The following is a 20,663-nucleotide window of genomic DNA, read 5'->3' as shown; positions in this document are numbered from 1 at the left end:
TTAAGTTGCAGCGCTGTGAGCTCTCTGGGCCACTGTAACTTTGATATATTTATGTTTTAAGCTTTACTGTGCTGGAACAAAAACATGAAAACCTCTTTAAAAAAGGGATAATGTTTATAATTTTCCATGCACAACACAGTATTTTTAGAGCCATTTGCTCTTTTTCATCGTCAGACTGTTTATTTACTCGTCACTCTTCCAACAGGCGTCTGAAAACTGATAACTTCTCTCCAAACAAAGTCTTTGTGCAGCACATTCACTGAAGCTCCAACAATTCTTTTTTTTTTACAGACAAAGAAACAAACATATGGACAGTAAACTTCGAGACAGACATACAGCTGCATTTCAGACCCGTCCTGTAAGAACTGTGTATTGATTTCTGTGAACTTGATATTCGTGCGTGTTGAACTGTAAGCTTGCCTTCGTGCAGCTGACCTGCTGTGTGCTAATTAAAAGACTCGGAAAGAAAAAAAAGGTTATGACAGTAATTAATTGGAATTAATTAACTGGAAGTGAACAAACCGAACACTTTAATTCTCTCTGAAATTGGTTCTCTCAAGAAACATCAAAGGAAATGTGCAAAGTGTAAAATAAAATTGAATTTTCTCAGTTTTTTAGGCGTTCTAACATGAATTAATCTGCTCTAATGTGTTTATAATATGCAAGATGAATGCATTAAAGGGGAATCTTTTGCACATTATTTCATTTTGTCATTTTGCAGCAGCTTTTAGATTTGGATGTTAAAAAGGAAAAACATTTCAAATACATTCATGCACTTTTGCATCTTGACTGTTGATGGTGGTGCCTGCTGACTCATCATCACACAAACAAACACGTCATGCTTTAACAACGATTCTTATCTTTTCTCTTTTTCTTCTAGTAAAAACGTTAAAGTGAGAGCTGCAGCACACACCCTGCTTGCTGCTTGTTGCAGCTCGAGGGGACATCAGATCTTTTGTAGCGTTAAATGAAGTTTGGAGACTGTGAGAAGAAAAATCAATATCGATCAATATCACCACTTGACAGCTTTTTTTCCTCTCTCCACACGGCTGAGGACGCCGGCAGCTTTCTGCTGGTGGACGGAGACGTCTGAGCAGGATTATTATTCACAGGCTGTGTTCAGTTTACCAGGAAACATCAGTGAGTTTCTGCAGAACCGACTATAAAGTTATATTCCCACACAACTAAACTGCAAACTCCCTGATCACAGCTGCAGAAATTCAGCATTTTTTACTCAACACCGCCTCGAAAAATGATGCAAAATAAACACTTTGCTTGAACAAAAACCTCTTTTAAAAATAGAGAAAATGTTCATAATTTCCCATGCACGATCCACACGCGACTTTGTTTACTCTTCACTCTGGAAACTGATAACTTCTCTCCAAACAAGTATTTGTTCACTAAACTTTACTAAACGGCTTCTCAGTTACGAGGGAAATGTGTTGTATCCCTGATTGCAGCTGCAGGTTTAAACTGGTGGTTAATATTGTGATTTGAAACCAAAATAAGTTTTAAACTCGTAGTTAATCTTGTCAAAGAGTCACAGTTTGGTTGGGCAACAAAACTACATGCTTAGGTTTAGTGAAAACATGAAAACAACTCAATGCTGAGATGCAAAAAGTTGTGTTTATCACCTCATCGATCTGTCCACAAAGTCTCATTACCAAACCCAAAAACAATTCAGTACTCTCAAAATATGACTGACAGTGCAGTTTAGTTGCAGGGGGACATAATTTTGAGGAGAACAGGTTTGTTTTATAGCATAAAGATGCTGATTATTGAGGAATCTGAGGAAATGTCACTAAAATCAGCATCAACCGTCTCAGTTTCAGCCTCCTGCAGGTTTATAAACAGATTAAAGAATCCTGCATCATGTTTTCTTGTCCTGCATGTTGCAGGAAGTCTTAAAATCTTCAAATTGTTTAAATCAATCTGGTGGAAAGTTCCGGCAATCCAGGAACTTTCCTGGAACTCTACAGTGTTTATTTCGTATTGAATAATTGATGCATTCGGATTGAAAAGGTTTAAAAGTTAATGTGTCCAGTTAAAAGATTAGTCGATCTGCAACTTTTTCAAGCAAAAATGCCAGATATACATCGTCTGTTTCTAGCTTTTTATTGCAGAGGATTTGTTACTTTTCCAGCCCAGTCACCAGAATAAATGTTTGCAACATCAGGAGGGAAAAAAACGTACAAACTCACAAAAACGTACAACTCGTCACAATTTTAAACATGTTGTCAATGTTGCAAATTCAACTACTTGGTTATGGTGAGGAAATAAATGTAGAGTTTAGGTTTAATAAATCTCCGTATCTCCGTATGTAACAACCTGACACAGTTTCAGTAAAGATTAAAATGATTAAAAAAACATGACCAGATGTTAGAATATGATGCTTTTTAGGCATTTAAAGCTTAACACAAAAGTTAAAACTTTAACCTACACAAGGGATACGAACACAGGAGTCCTTGGTGAAAAGTGTTTGTCTGAGCACTCCTCCCTCCACTGACTGTGACGCTGTTATCAGATGCTAAAGTTTGAGGTTGCAGAAAATGTTTCATCTCGACTTTTGTGTGTTTTTGCAGAAACTCACATTGGCAAAAAAAATTCTGGCGACTGGGCTGACTTTGTGAGATTGCAATTTGAATATTTACGCTCCTTTTGTTGCAGAAAACACAATATTTCAGGACATTAACCTGGGTTTAAGGAAACAGGGATTGACACTGTTGGTTTTAATTCAGGTTAGGCCGATGGTACTGAACAAGTCCGAAGTCAATCGGATTAAATCTGTAGGAGGAGTTTGTTAAAGTATGCAGTGTGGAAATGGTGAAAATTTTCAATCCAAGATGGCCGAATTCCTGTTCGTTTTTGGGTATGGCTTCTTGAGACTTTTTGGTGCGTCTTCCAAAAATACATGTATTTACCAAATTCTACGACAAACGGTTCATTAGTTAGAAAAAAGGGGGTGAAGGTAGTCAAAAAGGGCGGGACTTTATGAAATATTGTTACGTAGAACTGTTCAGTAATGTTTTATGCCAAAAACGCCATATTTTGCCGCCATGCCACGACCCCATAGTGCGACGGTCTGCAAAGCTTTTAATAACTTTTGATGTCAAAGGCCTTGTGATGGTACTGACGTAGTCTGAAGTCGATCGGATTAAATCTGTAGGAGGAGTTTGTTAAAGTACGCGTTGTGGAAATGGCGAAAAATATCTGAAACGCCATTTTCAATCCAAGATGGCTGACTTCCTGTTCGTTTTTGGGTATGGCTTCTTGAAACTTTTTGGTGCGTCTTCCCATGATACATGGATGGACCAAATTTCGTGTCTCTAAGACAAACCTGTTTTAGGGGCTGAATTCTAAGGGGGCGCTAGTAGGTCATTTTGCCACGCCCATTTCTAAAACCAATAACATTTTTGACGAAATTGAATTTTTTCCCAAGTTTGGTGACTTTTGGAATATGATTTATTTGCCGTTATATTAATAATAATAAATGGACCAATTTTAATAGGGTCAATCGTATTAAATCTGTAGGAGTTCGTTGAAGTATGCATTGCAGAAATGGCGAAAAATGTCTAAAAATGCCATTTTCAATCCAAGATGGCATTCCTGGTAGTTTTTGGGTATGGCTTCTTGAGACTTTTTGGTGCGTCTTCCAATAATACATGTATTTACCAAATTTTGTGTCCGTACGAAAAACCTATTTTAGGGGCTCAATTCTTGCCGCAATTTTGGTGAGTTTTGGAATATGAAAAAGCCCTTAAAAACGCGATTCATTTGTCGTTATTATAATAATCGGATCAATTTCAACAGGGTCCTCCACTGTTAGTGCTTGGGCCCTAAATATCAGTTTGACCACCCAACCCTGACCTGTCTGTGCACTGAAGTTTAGTGGACGGAGACAGAGGCTAGCAGATTCCCTCTGCTTCCAGTCTTTATGCTAAGCTAAGCTAATGTGATAATGATAATAAGTTTTTATCCAGACGCACCTCGCTACGGCACCACCACCTGCTGCTGACTCGAACCAGGAGAGAGAAAACACCACAGAGACGTGAAAACAGATGCATGATGGAGCCACAGAGACAGTGAGAACGTGAGAACGTGAGAACGTTAGAACGTTAGCGTTTAGTGACCAGCGCATGCTTCAACAGGTGAGAGAACTCGATCTAATCCACAAGGTTTTACTTTAGAAACAAGAATTCCCCAAACGACAAACAGAAAGCTGTCCGTCTGCTGCTGCTCCCTGATTTTGATGCATTCTTTTTCTGCAGGACCTGTGTGTTTGTTTGGCTGGTCGGCGGGGACGTGAACACATCATGCTACACCGCCGGACGCCGAGGGTTTATCTCTGCCAGGCAGCTTCTCCTCATCCACTTCTCTCCACCAGGAACCTCTTTTAATTCTCACGACAGACAAACAAAAGAAGAAAAAAAAAAAAAATAGACTTTGTGTTTTTTTTTTCCTGCTTTCAACAGCAGCGAGAGGCTGTTCTTTGCACTCAAAAGCCTCGTGTGATGAAATTGAACTTTTAGCATGAAACGCGTGGGCTCTCACTGAGGTATCACAGCAACAACAGCAGCAGCAAACAGGTTTCTGGAAAAAGCGTTTTGTTCCGCTCTGCTAGTAAAAGAAGTTCCCGGTGGACGCGGAGCTCCAGTCTCTCAGTGTTTTTTAATCTTCAAGACTCTTACGGACTCTGCTGCTCCATGTTGTCAATCAAAGGGTCTTTCTTCATGAACTGCAGGTGTCTGATGGAGCGCCACACGCCCACGTAGCTGTCGCTGGCCGACTGTCCGGTGGTGGCGGTGGCGGCGGCGCTCTCCTTGTGCAGGTGCTCCCGCTGCATCTCCAGCATCTCCTTCTCCGTCATGACGCTGGGGTTCACGTCTCCTCCGTCTCCCGTCCACGCTTCTCCGTTAGCCAAGGTGGAGGCCGCCACCGCCACCGCCTCCTCCTTGGGTCCCTCCGTCTCCGAGGTCCCCATGTCTGGCCCGGCGTCCCCGTTCAGCGCCGGTTTCTCGCTGTAGGGCTCGCCGGGCGGCGCCCCGTCCTTCCCGGCCTCCTCCAGGTCCTCGTACAGGCTCTTCTTCTTGGTCTCGAAGTATTTGACCACGCAGTAGGTGATGGAGCCGACGGTGTTGACCACCACGCCGCCGATGAAGAGGCGGGTGGGCGCCACGTCGTTGAAGGCCAGCATGCCGACGGTGATGGTGGCGATGCTCTTGACCACGCCCACGAAGCTGGTGGTGACGGCGGAGTTGATGTAGGTGCAGTGCAGCGTGGTGAAGTTCATGGCGCAGCCGATGAAGATGCAGACGACGAAGACCACGGTGATGTGGGGGTCCTTCCAGCCCTCGTAGGACCACATGGTGATGGTGTCCATGGAGATGACGGAGCACACCAGGAGGACCTGAGGGACAAGGAGACAAGGAGACAAAGAGTCAGAGGTTAGGAAAGGAGAGACAAACACAAAGACAAGGAGAGAAACATTTACAAAACATGATAAATGGATTAAACAAACAAAAAAACAACACAATGACCATAAAAAACAGAAAATGACCAAAAAAAGACACAAAATGTCCAAAAAAGACACACAAAATAACCAAAGTCTTTTGTGTCTTTTATTGGTAATTTTGTGTGTCTTTTTTTCCAAAATTTCCAAAGACACAAAATGATTAGAAAAAGACAAAAAAAGTCACAAAATGTCCAAAAAAGACACCAAAGGATCAATAAAAGACACAATTTCCCCAAAAACCTGCAAAATGATCAGAAAAAGACAAAAAAAACAACAACAAATGAAAGCCACAAAATGACCATAAAAGACACAAAATTACCAGAAAAAGACAAACATGTCCAAAAAAATAAGCAAAATGACCAAATTGAGACAAAAAGAAGAAAAAACAAAAGAAATACAAATCGAGACTAATCAAAAAGACATCAAGAGAATAAAGGGATAAAGGTTCAATTTAAAGAAAGCAAGAAAAGAAAAGAGAGAAAAGCAGCATGACAGAAAGACAGAAAATAGAGAAAACAATTTTATATAAAATAAAAAAGAAAAGTTTAATAGAAGCAAGGGCAAAAATCAAATGAGTAAAAAAAATAGTGAGGTGAAAGAGAAGTAGTAGAAAAAAGGAATAAACCAGAAAAAGAAGAGACAAAGAGACAGGATAAGAAATTGAAAGGAAACTAAATGAAGAGAAAGAAAGTAAGCAAAGACAAAAAAAACAGTTAAAGAGATAAAACACACAAGGTGAGAGAGAAATTCAGAGAAACAAAGACAAACAAAAACAGAGGAAGAGAAACCAGATCAATGGAGAGAAGTCATAAAAACAAAGAGAAGAGAAGAGGATTCAGAAACAAAATGAAGATAAACAGGAACATCAAAAAGACAACAAGAGAATAAAGGAATAAACAGCTGAAGATAACAAGCAGGAAAAATAAAGGAAAGACAAAGAGATGCAGGAGTAGACAGTAGGGTTGTCAAAACTAAAACTAAAACGTTGTATCTGGATACGATACTCATTTTCAAAAGTATCCAGTATCTGAAGCTTGTTATCATAGTTGCAGTTTCTTTTTGCACAACTGTTTATATTATAAATATTTAACCTGTGGTTCTGTTCATTTTTACATGTTGCATTTTTCTTGTTAATAAAAATATTTCTGTTAAATTCTGGGGTCTTTGTTTTTATCCTTGTGGTATCGAAAATGGTATCGAGTATCGAATATTTTCCTGAGTATCGGTATCGAGTTGAACATTTTAGTATCATGACAACCCTAATAGACAGAGAGGAAAGAGAGGAAATGATATATTTGAAAGGATGTGATGGAGAAAAAACAGAGTAGTTGCTCTGACCGGCGAGGCCATGATGGCGATGGCGTACTGGGCGGTCAGCGGGCCGTACTCGCTGTCCAGGCTGGTCTTCTGGATCAGGACCAGGTAGGAGGCGTGGATGATCACCGCCAGGACGCCGGTTACATAACCAAACGGGTCTCCGGTCAGATCACCAGCACCTGGAGGACAGAGAGACAGGAGAGAGAGAGAGAGACAGGAGAGAGAGAGACAGACAGGAGAGAGAGAGAGAGACGGGTTTATAACCAGAACAACAGGGTCTGGGTCATCTAGAACAAGAGAAGTTTGAGTTTGGGTTCTAAGAGTTGGTTTTCTCTGCAGGTGAGAACGTAGTCCCAACCACAGGAAGGAAGAGATGGTCTTATCCAAATATTGTCAGACCATCACACAACACACACACACAACAAAGTGTCAACAAGGATTTAAAACTCTCCAACAATACATTAAAGTCTGAGACTTCCTTCGAAAGAGGAAATTTATAGGAGAAAAAAAATCACAAATGTATAAGAAAAAAAAAATTACAAGAAAAAACTCACAAATCTACAACGGAAAAAAAAAACCCTCAGAAATTCGCAAGAAAAATCCAAATTTACAAGAAAGAACTCAAATGTTTAGTAGAAAAAAACGACAAAAAAATTACAATAAAAAAAACGAGAATTTACAAGAAAAATATCATGAATGTACAATAAAAAATATCAAATTTATGAGAAAAAAACTCACAAATTTAGAAGAAAAACATAAAAAAAATCTCACGAAAAAAATTCACAAATTCACAAGAAAAAAAATCATGAGAATTCAAAAATGAACAAGAAAAAACTCACAAATTTATGAGAATGAATCACAAATTGATGGAAAAAACTCACAAATTCACGAGGAAAAAATCTCACAAATTCACAAGGAAAAAATCTCACAAATTTATAAAAAATGAAAAAAAAAATAGTAATCACAAATTAAGAAAAAAAACTCTGAAAAAGTTTCAGCTCCTTCCCAACCAGAGGAGACAGGGAAACAGAAACAGAGAGCTGAGAAGAGTTTTACTCCTCGACATCCACAGAAAAACTGTCTGCTTCACATTTGTTCTCCTCTGACTCGTGTTTATGTTTATAAGTCTCAAAAGATGAAATTATTTGAACCCTATAAAGCCAAGTGTATCATATTTGATACATACGTTTTTGAGACCTATACATCATCAGTGTGATATTTTTTTTTCCTGAAAAACCTGATGAATACTAGCCTGGGTATACCCAGACTGCCTTGCGCGCTCAAATTTAATTTCGAACCTCCAGACGGTCTGGAAACTAAGCCAGTTTCTTAGCCCTGTTTTAGGATCCAATCACAGAGCGGGGAGGGACGGCAAGACGATGACGCGTACTACTCGGCACTTGGAAGCTTGTAGTTTTCCGGATCCAACATGGCTGCTGCAGACGCGAAACTCTCTTTAGCTGTAGATGGTGTTTTAAATAGTTTAGAGCCAAAGTTGAAAGGCGAAAGGTCTCTGGGGGCTCCGCTGAGATCACCGGCGTTATGGTAGCGGGGCTATTAGCGTCGCTAGTGGCTATTAGCGCCACTAGCGGCTAATAGCTAATAGCCGCTAACGGCTAATAGCCCCGCTACCGCGGACAGCGGAGCCCCCAGAGGCCCGCAGCAGCTTGTTTATTGCCCATAAAATCAGTGGATGTGTGGCTGAATGACATGAGGGGGAATAAAGCGTGAAAATAAATAATCTTGCAGAAAGCGAGAACTGGAGAAGCAAAGCAGCAGCAACACTCTCTCACAGACACACACACAACAAACATCCATCTCTGTTGCTCTACTACGTCATCTGGTATAACTGATCTGATTGGCTAAGAGCTACCTACAGACGCTTTGATAGACATTCTAAGCGCCCAATAAACGGCTCCGGAGGATCGTAAACCACACCTCCTCTACGGAGAAATGAGCGGCTGGATTCCAGACCTAATCACCAACATTTTTATACTGTATATTCATATTTATTCTGCACTGGAATTCTATTCTACTCCTTCTTTAGACACTTTATATTTTATTGTATTTTTATATTTTATTGCTTGAAGTATGCCTAGGTTGTTCTTTTTACTTAATTATGTTGTTATTGTCTCTGTGTGTAATGCTGCTGCTACACTGTAATTTCCCAGCTTGGGATAAATAAAGTATGTATATCTATCTATCTATATCTCCAATGAGATTTGGTCTGGTGTTAGCCAGGCTAGATGAATAAATGAATTGATGATTAAAAAAACTGAGCAACAAAAATACCAGATGTAACAAAAATGATTTGCTGGTTCCACTGGTGGATCTGTCATTGCTGCGTGAAAACTTCATATCAGCAGATGTATGATGTTGTTTTATATGGAAAAAAATATTTTGTTTGTTTGAGGAAAATGTTAAAAGGAAAGTCAAAGTTTTATTTGGTTAAAAACATTAGGTTTAATGTGATTATATGAGTTCAAGAAAAGCAAATTGTGAGCAACAAATTGCACAAAAAGACCTGATGTATCAAATATGATCCAAATTAAATTAATATATGAAAATTGATATTGAATTTTTAAAAAATGTTAGCCGGTTCAACAAGCACTCCAGTTTTGAAAATTTAGAATTTTTCTGGCAATTATTTCACGGTTCAGGCTTTATAGGGTTAATAAGAAGAAGAGAGAATCAGAGGAGAGAGAGAAGGAGTCTGAAGGAGGAGAGAAAGAAAGAAAGATGGAGAATTAATCCTGAGCTGAGACCACACACACACACACACACACACACACACACTGCCTGCCGTGCTGTATTGAGACATGTAGATGTTGTAGATCTGGTTTAGTCTTGAATCTGGTTTCCGTCTGGTTGTCTGAAGGTAAACAGAGAAACTCAATCTGTGAGTCCAGCTGTCTGTCTGATCACTATTCATATTTATATTGGTTTATCTTTATTCATATGCAGATTTGTGTTTAGAGATGAACTAAAACATCTACTGAAAGTCAAGATGGAGCCGTTAATCAGACAAACAAGATATCCAGATTATTATTATTATTATTATTATTATTATTATTATTATCTGGCACACTTTACTGCTGCTGGTGGTTACCAAGATTATAAAAAAAAAGACTGGAAAAAGATACAAAATGACCAGGAAACGACACTAACTTACAAAAAAGACAAAAAAAGACACAAAAAAGACACAGAAAAAAACACAAAATGGCAAAAAAAGAGACACAAAATGGCCAGAAATGATACAAATGACCAAAAACATAAACAAAAAGACAGAAAACTACCAAAAAAAGACAAAAAAAACAGGAAAAGACACAAAAAAGACACAAAATGACATGAAAAAGACACAAAGAGACACAAAATGACCAAAAAAAGACACAAAAGTACCAGAAAAAAACACAAAAGAGACACAAAATGACAAAAAAGACACAAAACGATTAAAAAAGACACAAAATGACCAGAAAAAGACACAAAAATACACAAAAAAGACACAAAAAATGACAAAAAATGAGACAAAAAAGACCCAAATTGACCAAAAAAAGACACAAAAAACAAGAAATGATGATAAAAAAAAATTACACATATTTTACAGATTGTAGTATTGTCATGTCTCCAGCCTCTCCTGTCCTCTCCTCTCTGCTCTGTGTAAACAGCCTCTCCTGTCCTCTCCCCTCTGCTCTGTGTAAACAGCCTCTCCTGTCCTCTCCTCTCTGCTCTGTGTAAACAGCCTCTCCTGTCCTCTCCTCTCTGCTCTGTGTAAACAGCCTCTCCTGTCCTCTCCTCTCTGCTCTGTGTAAACAGCCTCTCCTGTCCTCTCCTCTCAGCTCTGTGTAAACAGCCTCTCCTGTCCTCTCCTCTCAGCTCTGTGTAAACAGCCTCTCCTGTCCTCTCCTCTCTGCTCTGTGTAAACAGCCTCTCCTGTCCTCTCCTCTCTGCTCTGTGTAAACAGCCTCTCCTGTCCTCTCCTCTCTGCTCTGTGTAAACAGATTCAGAATGTAATGTTTTCAACAGGATCTGGTTTATTTTAAATGAAACAAGTAACTTTTTATAACAGAATCTTTCATAACTGATGATCCATTCAAGGAAAGTTCATATTTTGCCGATAATGTTTGTTTCCTGCTATAATAAACATGTTTTTCTGTGGATCTTTGAGAGAAAACACGTTTTAAGTCTCAGTGGGATGTTGACAGAAGGACATCATCAGCTGATTGATGGTGAGACGTGGAAGATGCAGATCTTTAATGATTCGCAGGAGAAAAAGGCGATTATGAGTCAGATTAAAGGCAGAAAGATGAATCAGACCATTAGATTCATGTTCTGCACATTCCACACATTGATCCAGGAAATGAATTATCTGTAGTTTTCTTTTTTTCTCTCTTTGTTCATGACTTGAGGATCATTAACGGTAATAGAAGAGGAACATTTACTGCTGGGAAAGATGATTAAAGCTGCTGAAATTAATGTGACGCTGAAACTGATTCACACGTGAAGAAAAGCTGCTGAACTCAGAGTTTTATAGCAACAATAAAATCAGGTTTCAGGACCAAATATCTACTTTTTATCTCTTATTGTGAGAGTTTAAGAGACAAAAAGAGACAATTGAATTAAAATAGAGAGATAAATGATGGTGGATGGAAGGTTTGGGTGCAAAATAGTGATTCACTCTAAAAATAATGAAGGAAAAAAGAGTTTAACACATTTAAATTAACATAAAACATAAAACAAGAGAAGACGGATATTCACTACAGGATTTTGTTATCTGCAAATTTAAACAACGTGCAATATTTGTGAGATCTTGCAGGATAAAACTGAAATAAATGGAAAAATGCTGCAGCTTTCAACATTAACACTAAAATCTGTAAGCCAGCTGCTTTCAGTCCAGATCACATATTTACAAGAAAAAAACTCACAAATTTATTTGACAAAAATTCTATATTTATGAGGAAAAAAATGCACAAATTTACGAGAAAAAAAATTATACATTTATGAGAAAAAAATCTAAAATTAATGAGGAAAAAATTCACAAATTTCTGGAAAAAAAAATCACAAATTTACGAGAAAAAAATCAAGAATTAATGAGGAAAAAAATAAAAAATTAACAAGAGAAAAACTCAAATTTACAAGAAAAAACTCAAATTTAGGAGAAAAAAAATCATAAATTTATGAGAGAAAAATCACGAACTGACACGGAAAAAAAATTAACAAGAAAAAAACTCAAATTTACATGAGAAAAACTAAAAAATGTATGAGAAAAAAAATCATACGAAACTGTCCCCTTTTAAATAAACTAATAATAATAATGAATAGTAAAACTAAACTAAGCCTGAAAATAAATAACTGGTAAATAAATAATTAAAGACAATAACAATGATAATAGGAAGTTGAGGAAAGCTGCAAATTTAGATCATTTCTGCAGAATAATCACAGAAAAGTGCAGAGATTACTAAGGTGTGTGTGTGTGTGTGTGTGTGTTTGTGTGGACAGGTATGACTCATGTTTTGGGGACATAAATCTGTTTAAAGAGTCAGGTTGTGGGGACTCTCCGTCCTTATCGGGACAAAACATATTTCCCTTTAACATAAATGTGTATGTGTGTGTGTGTGTGTGTGTGTGTGTGTGTGTGTGTGTGTTTGTGTGCAGGTATGAGTCATATTGTGGGGACACATATCTGTTTAAATAGTCAAGTTGTGAGGACTCTCCTACCTTTTGGGGACTAAACATAATTCCCCTCAAAATATATATATGTGGGTGTGTGTGTGTGTGTGTGTGTGTGTGTGTGTGTGTAAAGACATGTATGACTCATGTTGTGGAGACATATATCTGTTATCTGTTTAAACAGTCATTATGGGGACAAAACCTAAATGTAAATAACTATTTTTTGAGATTGTAGAGAGAGAGTGAGTGTGTGTGTGTGTGTGTGTGTGTGTGTGTGTGTGTGTGTGTGGACTTGTATGACTCATGTTGTGGGGACATATATCTGTTTAAACAGTCAGGTTGTGGGGACTCGCCTACTTTATGGGGACAAAACATAATTTTCCTCAACATAACTGTGTGTGTGTGTGTGTGTGTGTGTGTGTGTGTGTGTGTGTGTGTACCAGCCAGTGCGGCCCCCCCGGTGGTGATGATGACGGCGATCACCACGCCGACGGACGGCACGCCGTTCCTCAGGACACACACTCCGATGCTCAGCGTGAAGAGCGGCAGGCAGCGCTTGAAGACCACGTACATGGGCAGACTGAGTCCTCGCAGGGACCACAGGGTCAGGGTGGACTGGAGCGTGGACAGGATACACACCGGACCAAACTCCTGCACACACACACACACACACACACACACACACACACACACACGTTAATGTCACGTTGGAGGACACTGGGTACTATAATCTACACTAAAAACAAAAACAAGATCTCATGATTCACCTTGTGTGAGCTGGTCCCCAGACTGTTCGTAAACCCAACACACACACACACACAGTAATTTACAAAAAATAACTCACAAATTTCTGAGGAAAAAAACTCACAAATTTACAAGAAAGAAAATCTAATTAAAAAAAAACATTTTAGAGAAATAAACTCACAAATTGAGAAGAAAAATCTCACAAATATATGAGAAAAGAATCACAAATTAATAAAAAAAATAATTATTCATGACAAAAAAAATCACAAATTTATGCGAAAAAAAATCACAAATTTACAAGAAAGAAACTCAAAAAAGGAAAAATTCCCTTTGTGGTCCAGCTTATTGTCCTCAATGTGGAAGTGTGACTGTGTGAGCTGGTCCCCAGAAAGTGAATGTGCATAACACCTACACACACGTTTGTGGCTTCTCCTGAATTTATGATTTTTTTTCTTTTTAATTTTCTTGGGAATTTGTGAGGTTTTTTTTCCTCTAATTTTTTTAAATTTAATTTATTTTTTTTTAATATTTTTTCTTTTTGATATTTTCTTAAAAATTTAAATTAAAAAGTAATTTCCTCTCCTGTCCTCTCCTCTCTGCTCTGTGTAAACACTTTATTTTAAATGACACATGGAGAATAAAGACATTCTGACACTAATATCAACATTTAACACAAGTTTTGGTCACTTTTTATAACTGAAACTTTAGTAACTGATGAGCCGTTCAAGGACCGTCAGAAAGTTCAAAATCTGCCGATAACGCCTGTTTTTACAGTTTCTTTCTACGATAAATGGTGAATTTTGGGTGATTATTCAAAGAAAACACGTGTTTCAATTCACTTCAGAGGGTAAAAAAGTAAAATAAATTCACGTTAACGCCAAAAGTGAAGTAAGGAAGGTGTTAATAATCAGCAGCAGGAGCAGAAGACTCTGAGTTCCTCTGAGACAGAAAACCTGACGAACTTCCCACTAAATGGTTTTAGTTTGGTGGTTTGTTCTGTCAGTAGTTTGGGTAGATTGTATATATAGATCTGTTTATCCTGCTGGTTGTCCTCATGGAGGTGAGAGGATCTGGCTCGTAGCCGGTTTGAGTCCCAGGACTTCTCCTGCACCAGAGGACCACGGGTCCCCTGGTGCAGGACCACGGGTCCCCTGGTGCAGGAGAAGTGCTGCCTGCTGCTGCAGGCTCAGTGTGTGTTCACTGGTGTGTAGAGGTTGAACACAGAGGAGGAAAATGTCCCTGATGAAGGACTACTGAGGGAATATCTTTATGTCTTAAAGGACAAAATCAGCAGCAGAAGTGACTTAAAAGTGACTGAAAACATCAGACCTGATCTGGTTTAGGACCACATATGAAAGAGGTCCAGGTCTGAAACAAAAAGATCTTTTTCTCACAAATTTGTTCGTTCTTTCTTTGTTTTTGTTTTTTCATGAATTTGTGAGTTTTTTTCTTGTTATTTTTTTAGTTTTTTCTTGTTAATTTGTGTTTTTTTCCTCAAAAAATTTTGTTTTTTCTCAATAATTTGTGAGTTTTTTCTCATGATATTGTGATTTTTTTTCTCATAATATTGTGATTTTTTTTTTTCATAATATTGTGATTTTTTTTTCATAATATTGTGATTTTTTTTTCATAAATGTGTGAGTTTTTTCTCATTTTTTTCATAAATTTGTGAGTTTTTTCTCATTTTTTTTCATAAATTTGCGAGTTTTTTCTCATAAATGTGTGATTTTTTTTTTTCTAAAGGTACATTTTCCCATTTTTATAAATGTACCTTTAGTTGTACCAGGCATGAAAATGAACAATAAACTGAAGAAAACAAGGGTTGTCTGATCATTTCTTCCATGACTGCAGCCCTGAACTCAGCAGGAATTAAATAAAATAAAATAACTTGCAGCATTTTAAGCTCTCAAATAATCTCCTCTAATAAAAGTAGGTGTTGCAAATGTCCCTGATGAAGGACTACTGAGGGAATATCTTCATATCTTAAAGGACAAAAACAGCAGCCAGGAGTGGTGAGTCGTCATAATCCATCATTAGGAAAAAAAATTCACAAATTTACAAGAAACTCACAGATTTATGAGAAAAAAGCTCAAAAATGTATGAGGAAAAAAATCATACATTTATGAGAAAGAAAACTCACAATATTACGGGAAAAATCAAAAAAATGTATGAGAAAAAATCACAAATTTACAAGAAAAAAATCAAAATTTTACAAGAAAAAAATCACAAATTTATGAGAAAAAACGCAGCATTATGAGAAAAAAAACTGAAAAAATTATGAGAAAAAACTCATAAATTCATGAGAAAAAATTACAAATTTATGAAAAAAAATCATAAAAAACAATAAATAGTTAAACTTTACTTAGCCTTAAAATAAATAACAGGTAAATAAATGATTAAAGATAATAATGAAAATAGGAATTTGGGGAAAGCTGCAAATTCAGGTAATTTGATTATAAAGGTGATGTGCGTGTGTGTGTGTGTGTGTGTGTATGTAGACATGTATGACTGACGTTGTGGGGACCTACATCTGTTCAAACAGTCAAGTTTTGGGGACTCTCCTACCTTATGGGGACAAAAGATAATTCCCTGTACCAGGCATTAAAATGAACAAGAAATTAGAGAAAACTAAGCTCTCAAATAATCTCCTTTAATGAAAAACAGGTGTTCCCCTTTGACTTGCATTTATTTTTTAACCTTTTTTTCACTGTTTAAGCAGCTAAAATGAGCCGTTTGTTGGTGGACACCAGCAGTAGAGTAGAGGCAGAGACATAAACTCTATTGATTATGATTTATTATTATTATTATTATTGTTCGTTCCTCCGTCCTCCCTCTGCTGTATCCTGATCAACAGAGCTGCTAATACAGTTAATGATCGTATGAGTCAATCAGCCACTCAGCCATCTGTCACACGCTCAATTATCAATCAATCAATCAATCAATCAATCAATCAATCAATCAATCAATCAATCAATCAATCAATCAATCAATCAATCAATCAATCAGCTGGACAAACAAACAACAACAGCCACTTTGACTAATATTTGGACCTATTATTTACATTATATTCATTATTTTCATCACTTTAACCTGCTTTTCTACATATAAATGGTCATAAAAATGAAGTTTCTAAATCACTGAAAGTCCCCAAAAACCACAAAATCCATTTAGTTTGAAGTCTCATTTTACAGCTGCAGCTTAAAGACAGAAAATAAATTACAAAACTGAGTATATTATGAGCAAACTGTAGCTCGTTTAGTCATTTTAGCCACTTTAAAGCATATTCAGTATCATATTAACAAAGATTTAATCTGCAGAAACAGATTTTCGAGGTTGTTTCCATAAGATATCTCAAACTTTTTTATTTATTTTTGCTAATGCAATATTTGGAGAGGAGGAGGGGCCTAATATGGAGATTATATCCATCATTTTCATCACTATACCCCCATTTTCTATATGTTAATTGTCATAAAAATTATTTTTTTCTTCAGTTTGTGAATCACTGAAAGCCCCCAAAACCACAATATCACTTAGTTTGAAGTTTCATTTTACAGCTGCAGCTTAACGACAGAAATAAATATAAATAAATATAAATAACTGTGGATATTAGGAGCAAACTGTAGCTTCTTTAATCGTTTTAGCCAAGTTTAAGCATATTCAGTGCAATTTTTTCATATGTTCATCTGCAGAAACAGATTTTTGAGGTGGTTTCCATAAGATATCTCAAACTTTTCACATTTATTTTGCTCATGTATAACTTTTTTATCATGCATCTGGAGAAAATCTATCTAAATGATGTTAGTTTGTTGATTTTATAAACGCCTTTTTATCTGTTTTTACAAATGAAATCTTTATTCTAGTTATTTCTGCTTTATATACCAGTTACACTTCTGAATGAAGGCCTGTACGAGTTCTAATTATCTGAATATTTCCAATATAATTTCCTTTTTTATTACATAAGTTGCAGCTAAAGACAGACTAACACATTTCACACAGATATTTGGTCATTTTAGCCAAGTTTAAGCATATTCAGTATCTTATTTAACAAGAGTTCATCTGCAGAAACAGATTTTTGATGTTGTTTCCATAAGATATCTCAAACTTTTCACATTTATTTTGCTCATGCATGATCATTTTACAAACGCCTTTTTTAAATCTGATTTTGTAAATTAACTCTTATTTTTGTTATTTCTGCTTTGTTTAAGATACTTACACTTACTGTACCAGCTGAGATCTGAATACCTTTAATATAATTTCCTCTTTGTTACATAAGTTGCAGCTAAAGTCAGACTGATAAATGACGCACAGATACCGGAGAGACTACAGGAACCCGGAGCTCTCCGGGTCCCTGGTTGCGGATCTCTAACCGGTGATTTGCTGAGTTTTATTATTGTTCTTTACCTTGGAGAGCTGCACGCTGAACGGCGGGACCTTGACCTTCCCCAGCCGCCGGAGGACCTCCAGAGTGAGCGCGGCGGTGCTGCTGGTGAGCAGCTGGATGAGCGTGAGGAAGCTGAAGTGATAATTAGTGATGAGGAACTTCAGCAGGATGTTGAGGGAGCCGGAGAAGACGCCGTGCGCCACGGCCACGCCGATCCCCAGGAACCGGCTCTTAAACACGTCCATGGCGGCCTGCTGTCCGCTTCCGAGACACTCATACAGGAGGACAGGAGGAGGTGCGAGCCCGTGGTCCCTGGTGCAGAACGCGGAGGAGAGGAGGAGGTCTCGGAGAGGAGGAGAGGAGGAGAGGAGAAGGGGTTTTGGGTTTTACGCACAGCCGCGACGCGAGAAAAGGACGCGAAGCTCCGACTGAGAGACGATCAGCAGCTTTTTTAGTGCAAAAATAGTAAAAGTGAGATGTGAAAGAGGAGTCGGAGCAGCGGAAGGAGGTGCTCTCCTCTTCACTTCACCTCCTTTTTCAGCTGCACGGAGTAAAAACAGTGAAAAAGTCTCATTCTGCGCGTTAGTTTCCACTCGGCGGGACTTTTTCTTTCTTTGCGCCTCCACGGAAAACACACAGAAAAGCTCCGGTAAGTGAGAGAAAGAGGGAGAAAAGAGAAAGAGAGAGACGCAGAGGGAGAAGAGGAGAAGAGAGGAGAAGAGGAGAAGTGATTCCCCGGAGAGCAGAGCTGCAGCAGAGTACAGTAGCCTGGTGTACAGTAGAGAGGGAGGCCGTCCTCTCAGCCGCCACGCAAATATGACATTTTGCCGCAGAGCCTCTTGGCTGTTACCCGAGAGAGAGAGAGAGAGAGAGAGAGAGAGAGAGAGAGAGAGAGAGAGAGAGAGAGAGAGAGAGAGAGAGAGAGAGAGAGCTCCTATCTTTCCTTTACAGTATCAGTCTCCGTGAGCTCACACACCGACAGAAAGCCGTTTTATGGAGAAGTTAATAGAAAAAAAACCGCACAAAAAACATAATTTTCACACTTTCTCTCTGCAGAATATAAACAGAGATTCAACTGAACTAACTGCAGATTAAAGTGCAACACTAGAGGTGAGAGCACCAAACTGGTGTTAACCCTTTAGAGTCTGTATGAACCAGTTAAAGATCTTTACCAGGACGTGTTGTTGTCACCTACCTGGTTATTATTTTCATTTAGACTTACTGGATCAACAATGGACATTTGAACACAAAAAAGACAAAAATAATTACAAAAAATACAAATTAAAAAAATAAATAAAATAAAAACAAATAAAAAACACTAAATAATTACAAAAAAAAACACAAAAAAACACAAAAATTACAAAGAACACAAATAAAAACACAAAATATCAAAAAATACAAAATTTTTACAAAAACATAAAAACACACAAAGAAATTACAAAAAACACACACAAAAACAGTAAACACAAAAGATTGCATTAAAAATGCTGAATGGAGGAAACACAGCAAAATTAGCCTTAAAAAGGGTTGATGCATTAAATTGGACATGGAAACTTTAGAGTTCAGCTGACAGCAGGGCTCCATGCTGCCTCGTTTTTACGTCGTGACGTCGTGAAGAAGTCATTCTCTGGCGCTCTCCTGGACTCCAGAGGGTTAAAGGAATAAAAAGCTCTTGAAAGAGGCTGAAAGCAGATCTGTGTTGGCTCTATGTTGACCAGTGACGGAGCAGTGCAGCTCGACATCTGCAGAGACAGTTTCTGATTCGTCCAGTAAAGGAAAAGGAGATTCAGCCTGAGGTGAGGACACAGAAACCACTGAGAGTGGATCTTGTGCTCTGGATGTTTCCGTCGTTCTGTTCCTCCTCTGACTCTCTGTGTCTCCACACAGCTGGACTCCACTGGGTCAAAGTGGTGTTGAAGGAAGCGGCAGTACACTCACGACCAAAAATAGAGACATAATTACAAAAACAGACAAAATGAACACAAGACAGAAAATTAACAAAAAGAAACAAAAAAGACACAAAAACAAGTACTGGTACTGTGAACAGGAGCCCTGTGAGAGTCGCTGTTTTGATAACAGATGCTTTGATTTTTGAAAGGACGAAAAGAGACTTCCTGTATATCGGAAAAACTAAATCAACTGAGGTTAAACTGTCAAGATAACGTCAAGGAGTTCAATGTTTGATGTTTTAGCCCCTGAAGAGGCATGAGGTTCGTTTTCACAGTAATCTTACATATTTATTATTTTTAGTGTTTGAATAAGTTGAGGTTACCGCCAGGTGAGGTTACCGCCAGGTGAGGTTAGCGCTAGGTGAGGTCACCGTTAGGTGAGGTTACCGCTAGGTGAGGTTACCGCTAGGTGAGGTTACCGCTAAGTGAGGTTACTGCTAGGTGAGGTTACCGCTAAGTGAGGTTACTGCTAGGTGAGGTTACCGCTAAGTGAGGTTACCGCTAGGTGAGTTTACCCCTAGGTGAGGTTACCGCTAGGTGAGGTTAACACTAGGTGAGGTTACCGCTAGGTGAGGTTAACACTAGGTGAGGTTACCGCTAGGTGAGGTTACCGCCAGGTGAGGTTACCCCTAGGTGAGGTTACCGCTAGGTTAGGTTACCGCTAGGTGAGGTTACCGCCAGGTGAGGTTACCGCTAAGTGAGGTTACCGCTAGGTGAGGTTACCACTAGGTGAGGTTACCTCTAGGTGAGGTTACCGCTAGGTGAGGTTACCGCTAGGGGAGGTTACCGCCAGGTGAGGTTACCGCTAGGCGAGGCTACTGTAGGTGAGGTTACCGCTAGGTGAGGTTACCGATCGGTTAGGTTACCGCTAGGTGAGGTTACCGCTAGGTGAGGTTACCGCCAGGTGAGGTTACCGATCGGTTAGGTTACCGCCAGGTGAGGTTACCGCTAGGTGAGGTTACCGCTAGGTGAGGTTACCTCTAGGTGAGGTTACTGCTAGGTGAGGTTACCGCTAGGTGAGGTTACAGCTAGGTGAGGCTACAGCTAGGTGAGGTTACAGCTAGGTGAGGCTACAGCTAGGTGAGGCTACCTC

General features: G+C 38.5%; 1 protein-coding gene across 1 annotated transcript; it reads right to left on the bottom strand.

Moving 5' to 3' along the window:
* Positions 1 to 222: 222 nt before the first annotated feature.
* On the bottom strand, positions 223 to 19,387 carry slc35d3 (solute carrier family 35 member D3). The gene is made up of 4 exons (XM_059357206.1): positions 17,642 to 19,387; positions 12,937 to 13,147; positions 6,851 to 7,008; positions 223 to 5,407 (listed from the first exon to the last, which is right to left on the bottom strand). Exons 1-4 carry the CDS (start codon positions 17,864 to 17,866, stop codon positions 4,685 to 4,687), a joined length of 1,317 nt encoding a protein of 438 aa, XP_059213189.1. The 5' UTR covers positions 17,867 to 19,387; the 3' UTR covers positions 223 to 4,684.
* Positions 19,388 to 20,663: the final 1,276 nt, after the last annotated feature.

The sequence above is a fragment of the Centropristis striata genome, chromosome 18 (assembly GCF_030273125.1).
Source record: "Centropristis striata isolate RG_2023a ecotype Rhode Island chromosome 18, C.striata_1.0, whole genome shotgun sequence".
Taxonomy (NCBI): Eukaryota; Metazoa; Chordata; class Actinopteri; order Perciformes; family Serranidae; genus Centropristis; species Centropristis striata.
This window is presented reverse-complemented; position numbering and strand designations above follow the sequence as displayed.

What these genes read in the sequence shown, in the direction of transcription:
- slc35d3 (XM_059357206.1), bottom strand. Translation starts at nt 17,866, where the DNA reads ATGGACGTGTTTAAGAGCCGGTTCCTGGGGATCGGCGTGGCCGTGGCG. An exon ending in TCAGCGTGCAGCTCTCCAAG is followed by an intron (nt 13,148 to 17,641) that starts GTAAAGAACAAT and finishes GTGTGTGTGCAG; the next exon opens with GAGTTTGGTCCGGTGTGTAT. An exon ending in CGGGGGGGCCGCACTGGCTG is followed by an intron (nt 7,009 to 12,936) that starts GTACACACACAC and finishes TCTGTCCTCCAG; the next exon opens with GTGCTGGTGATCTGACCGGA.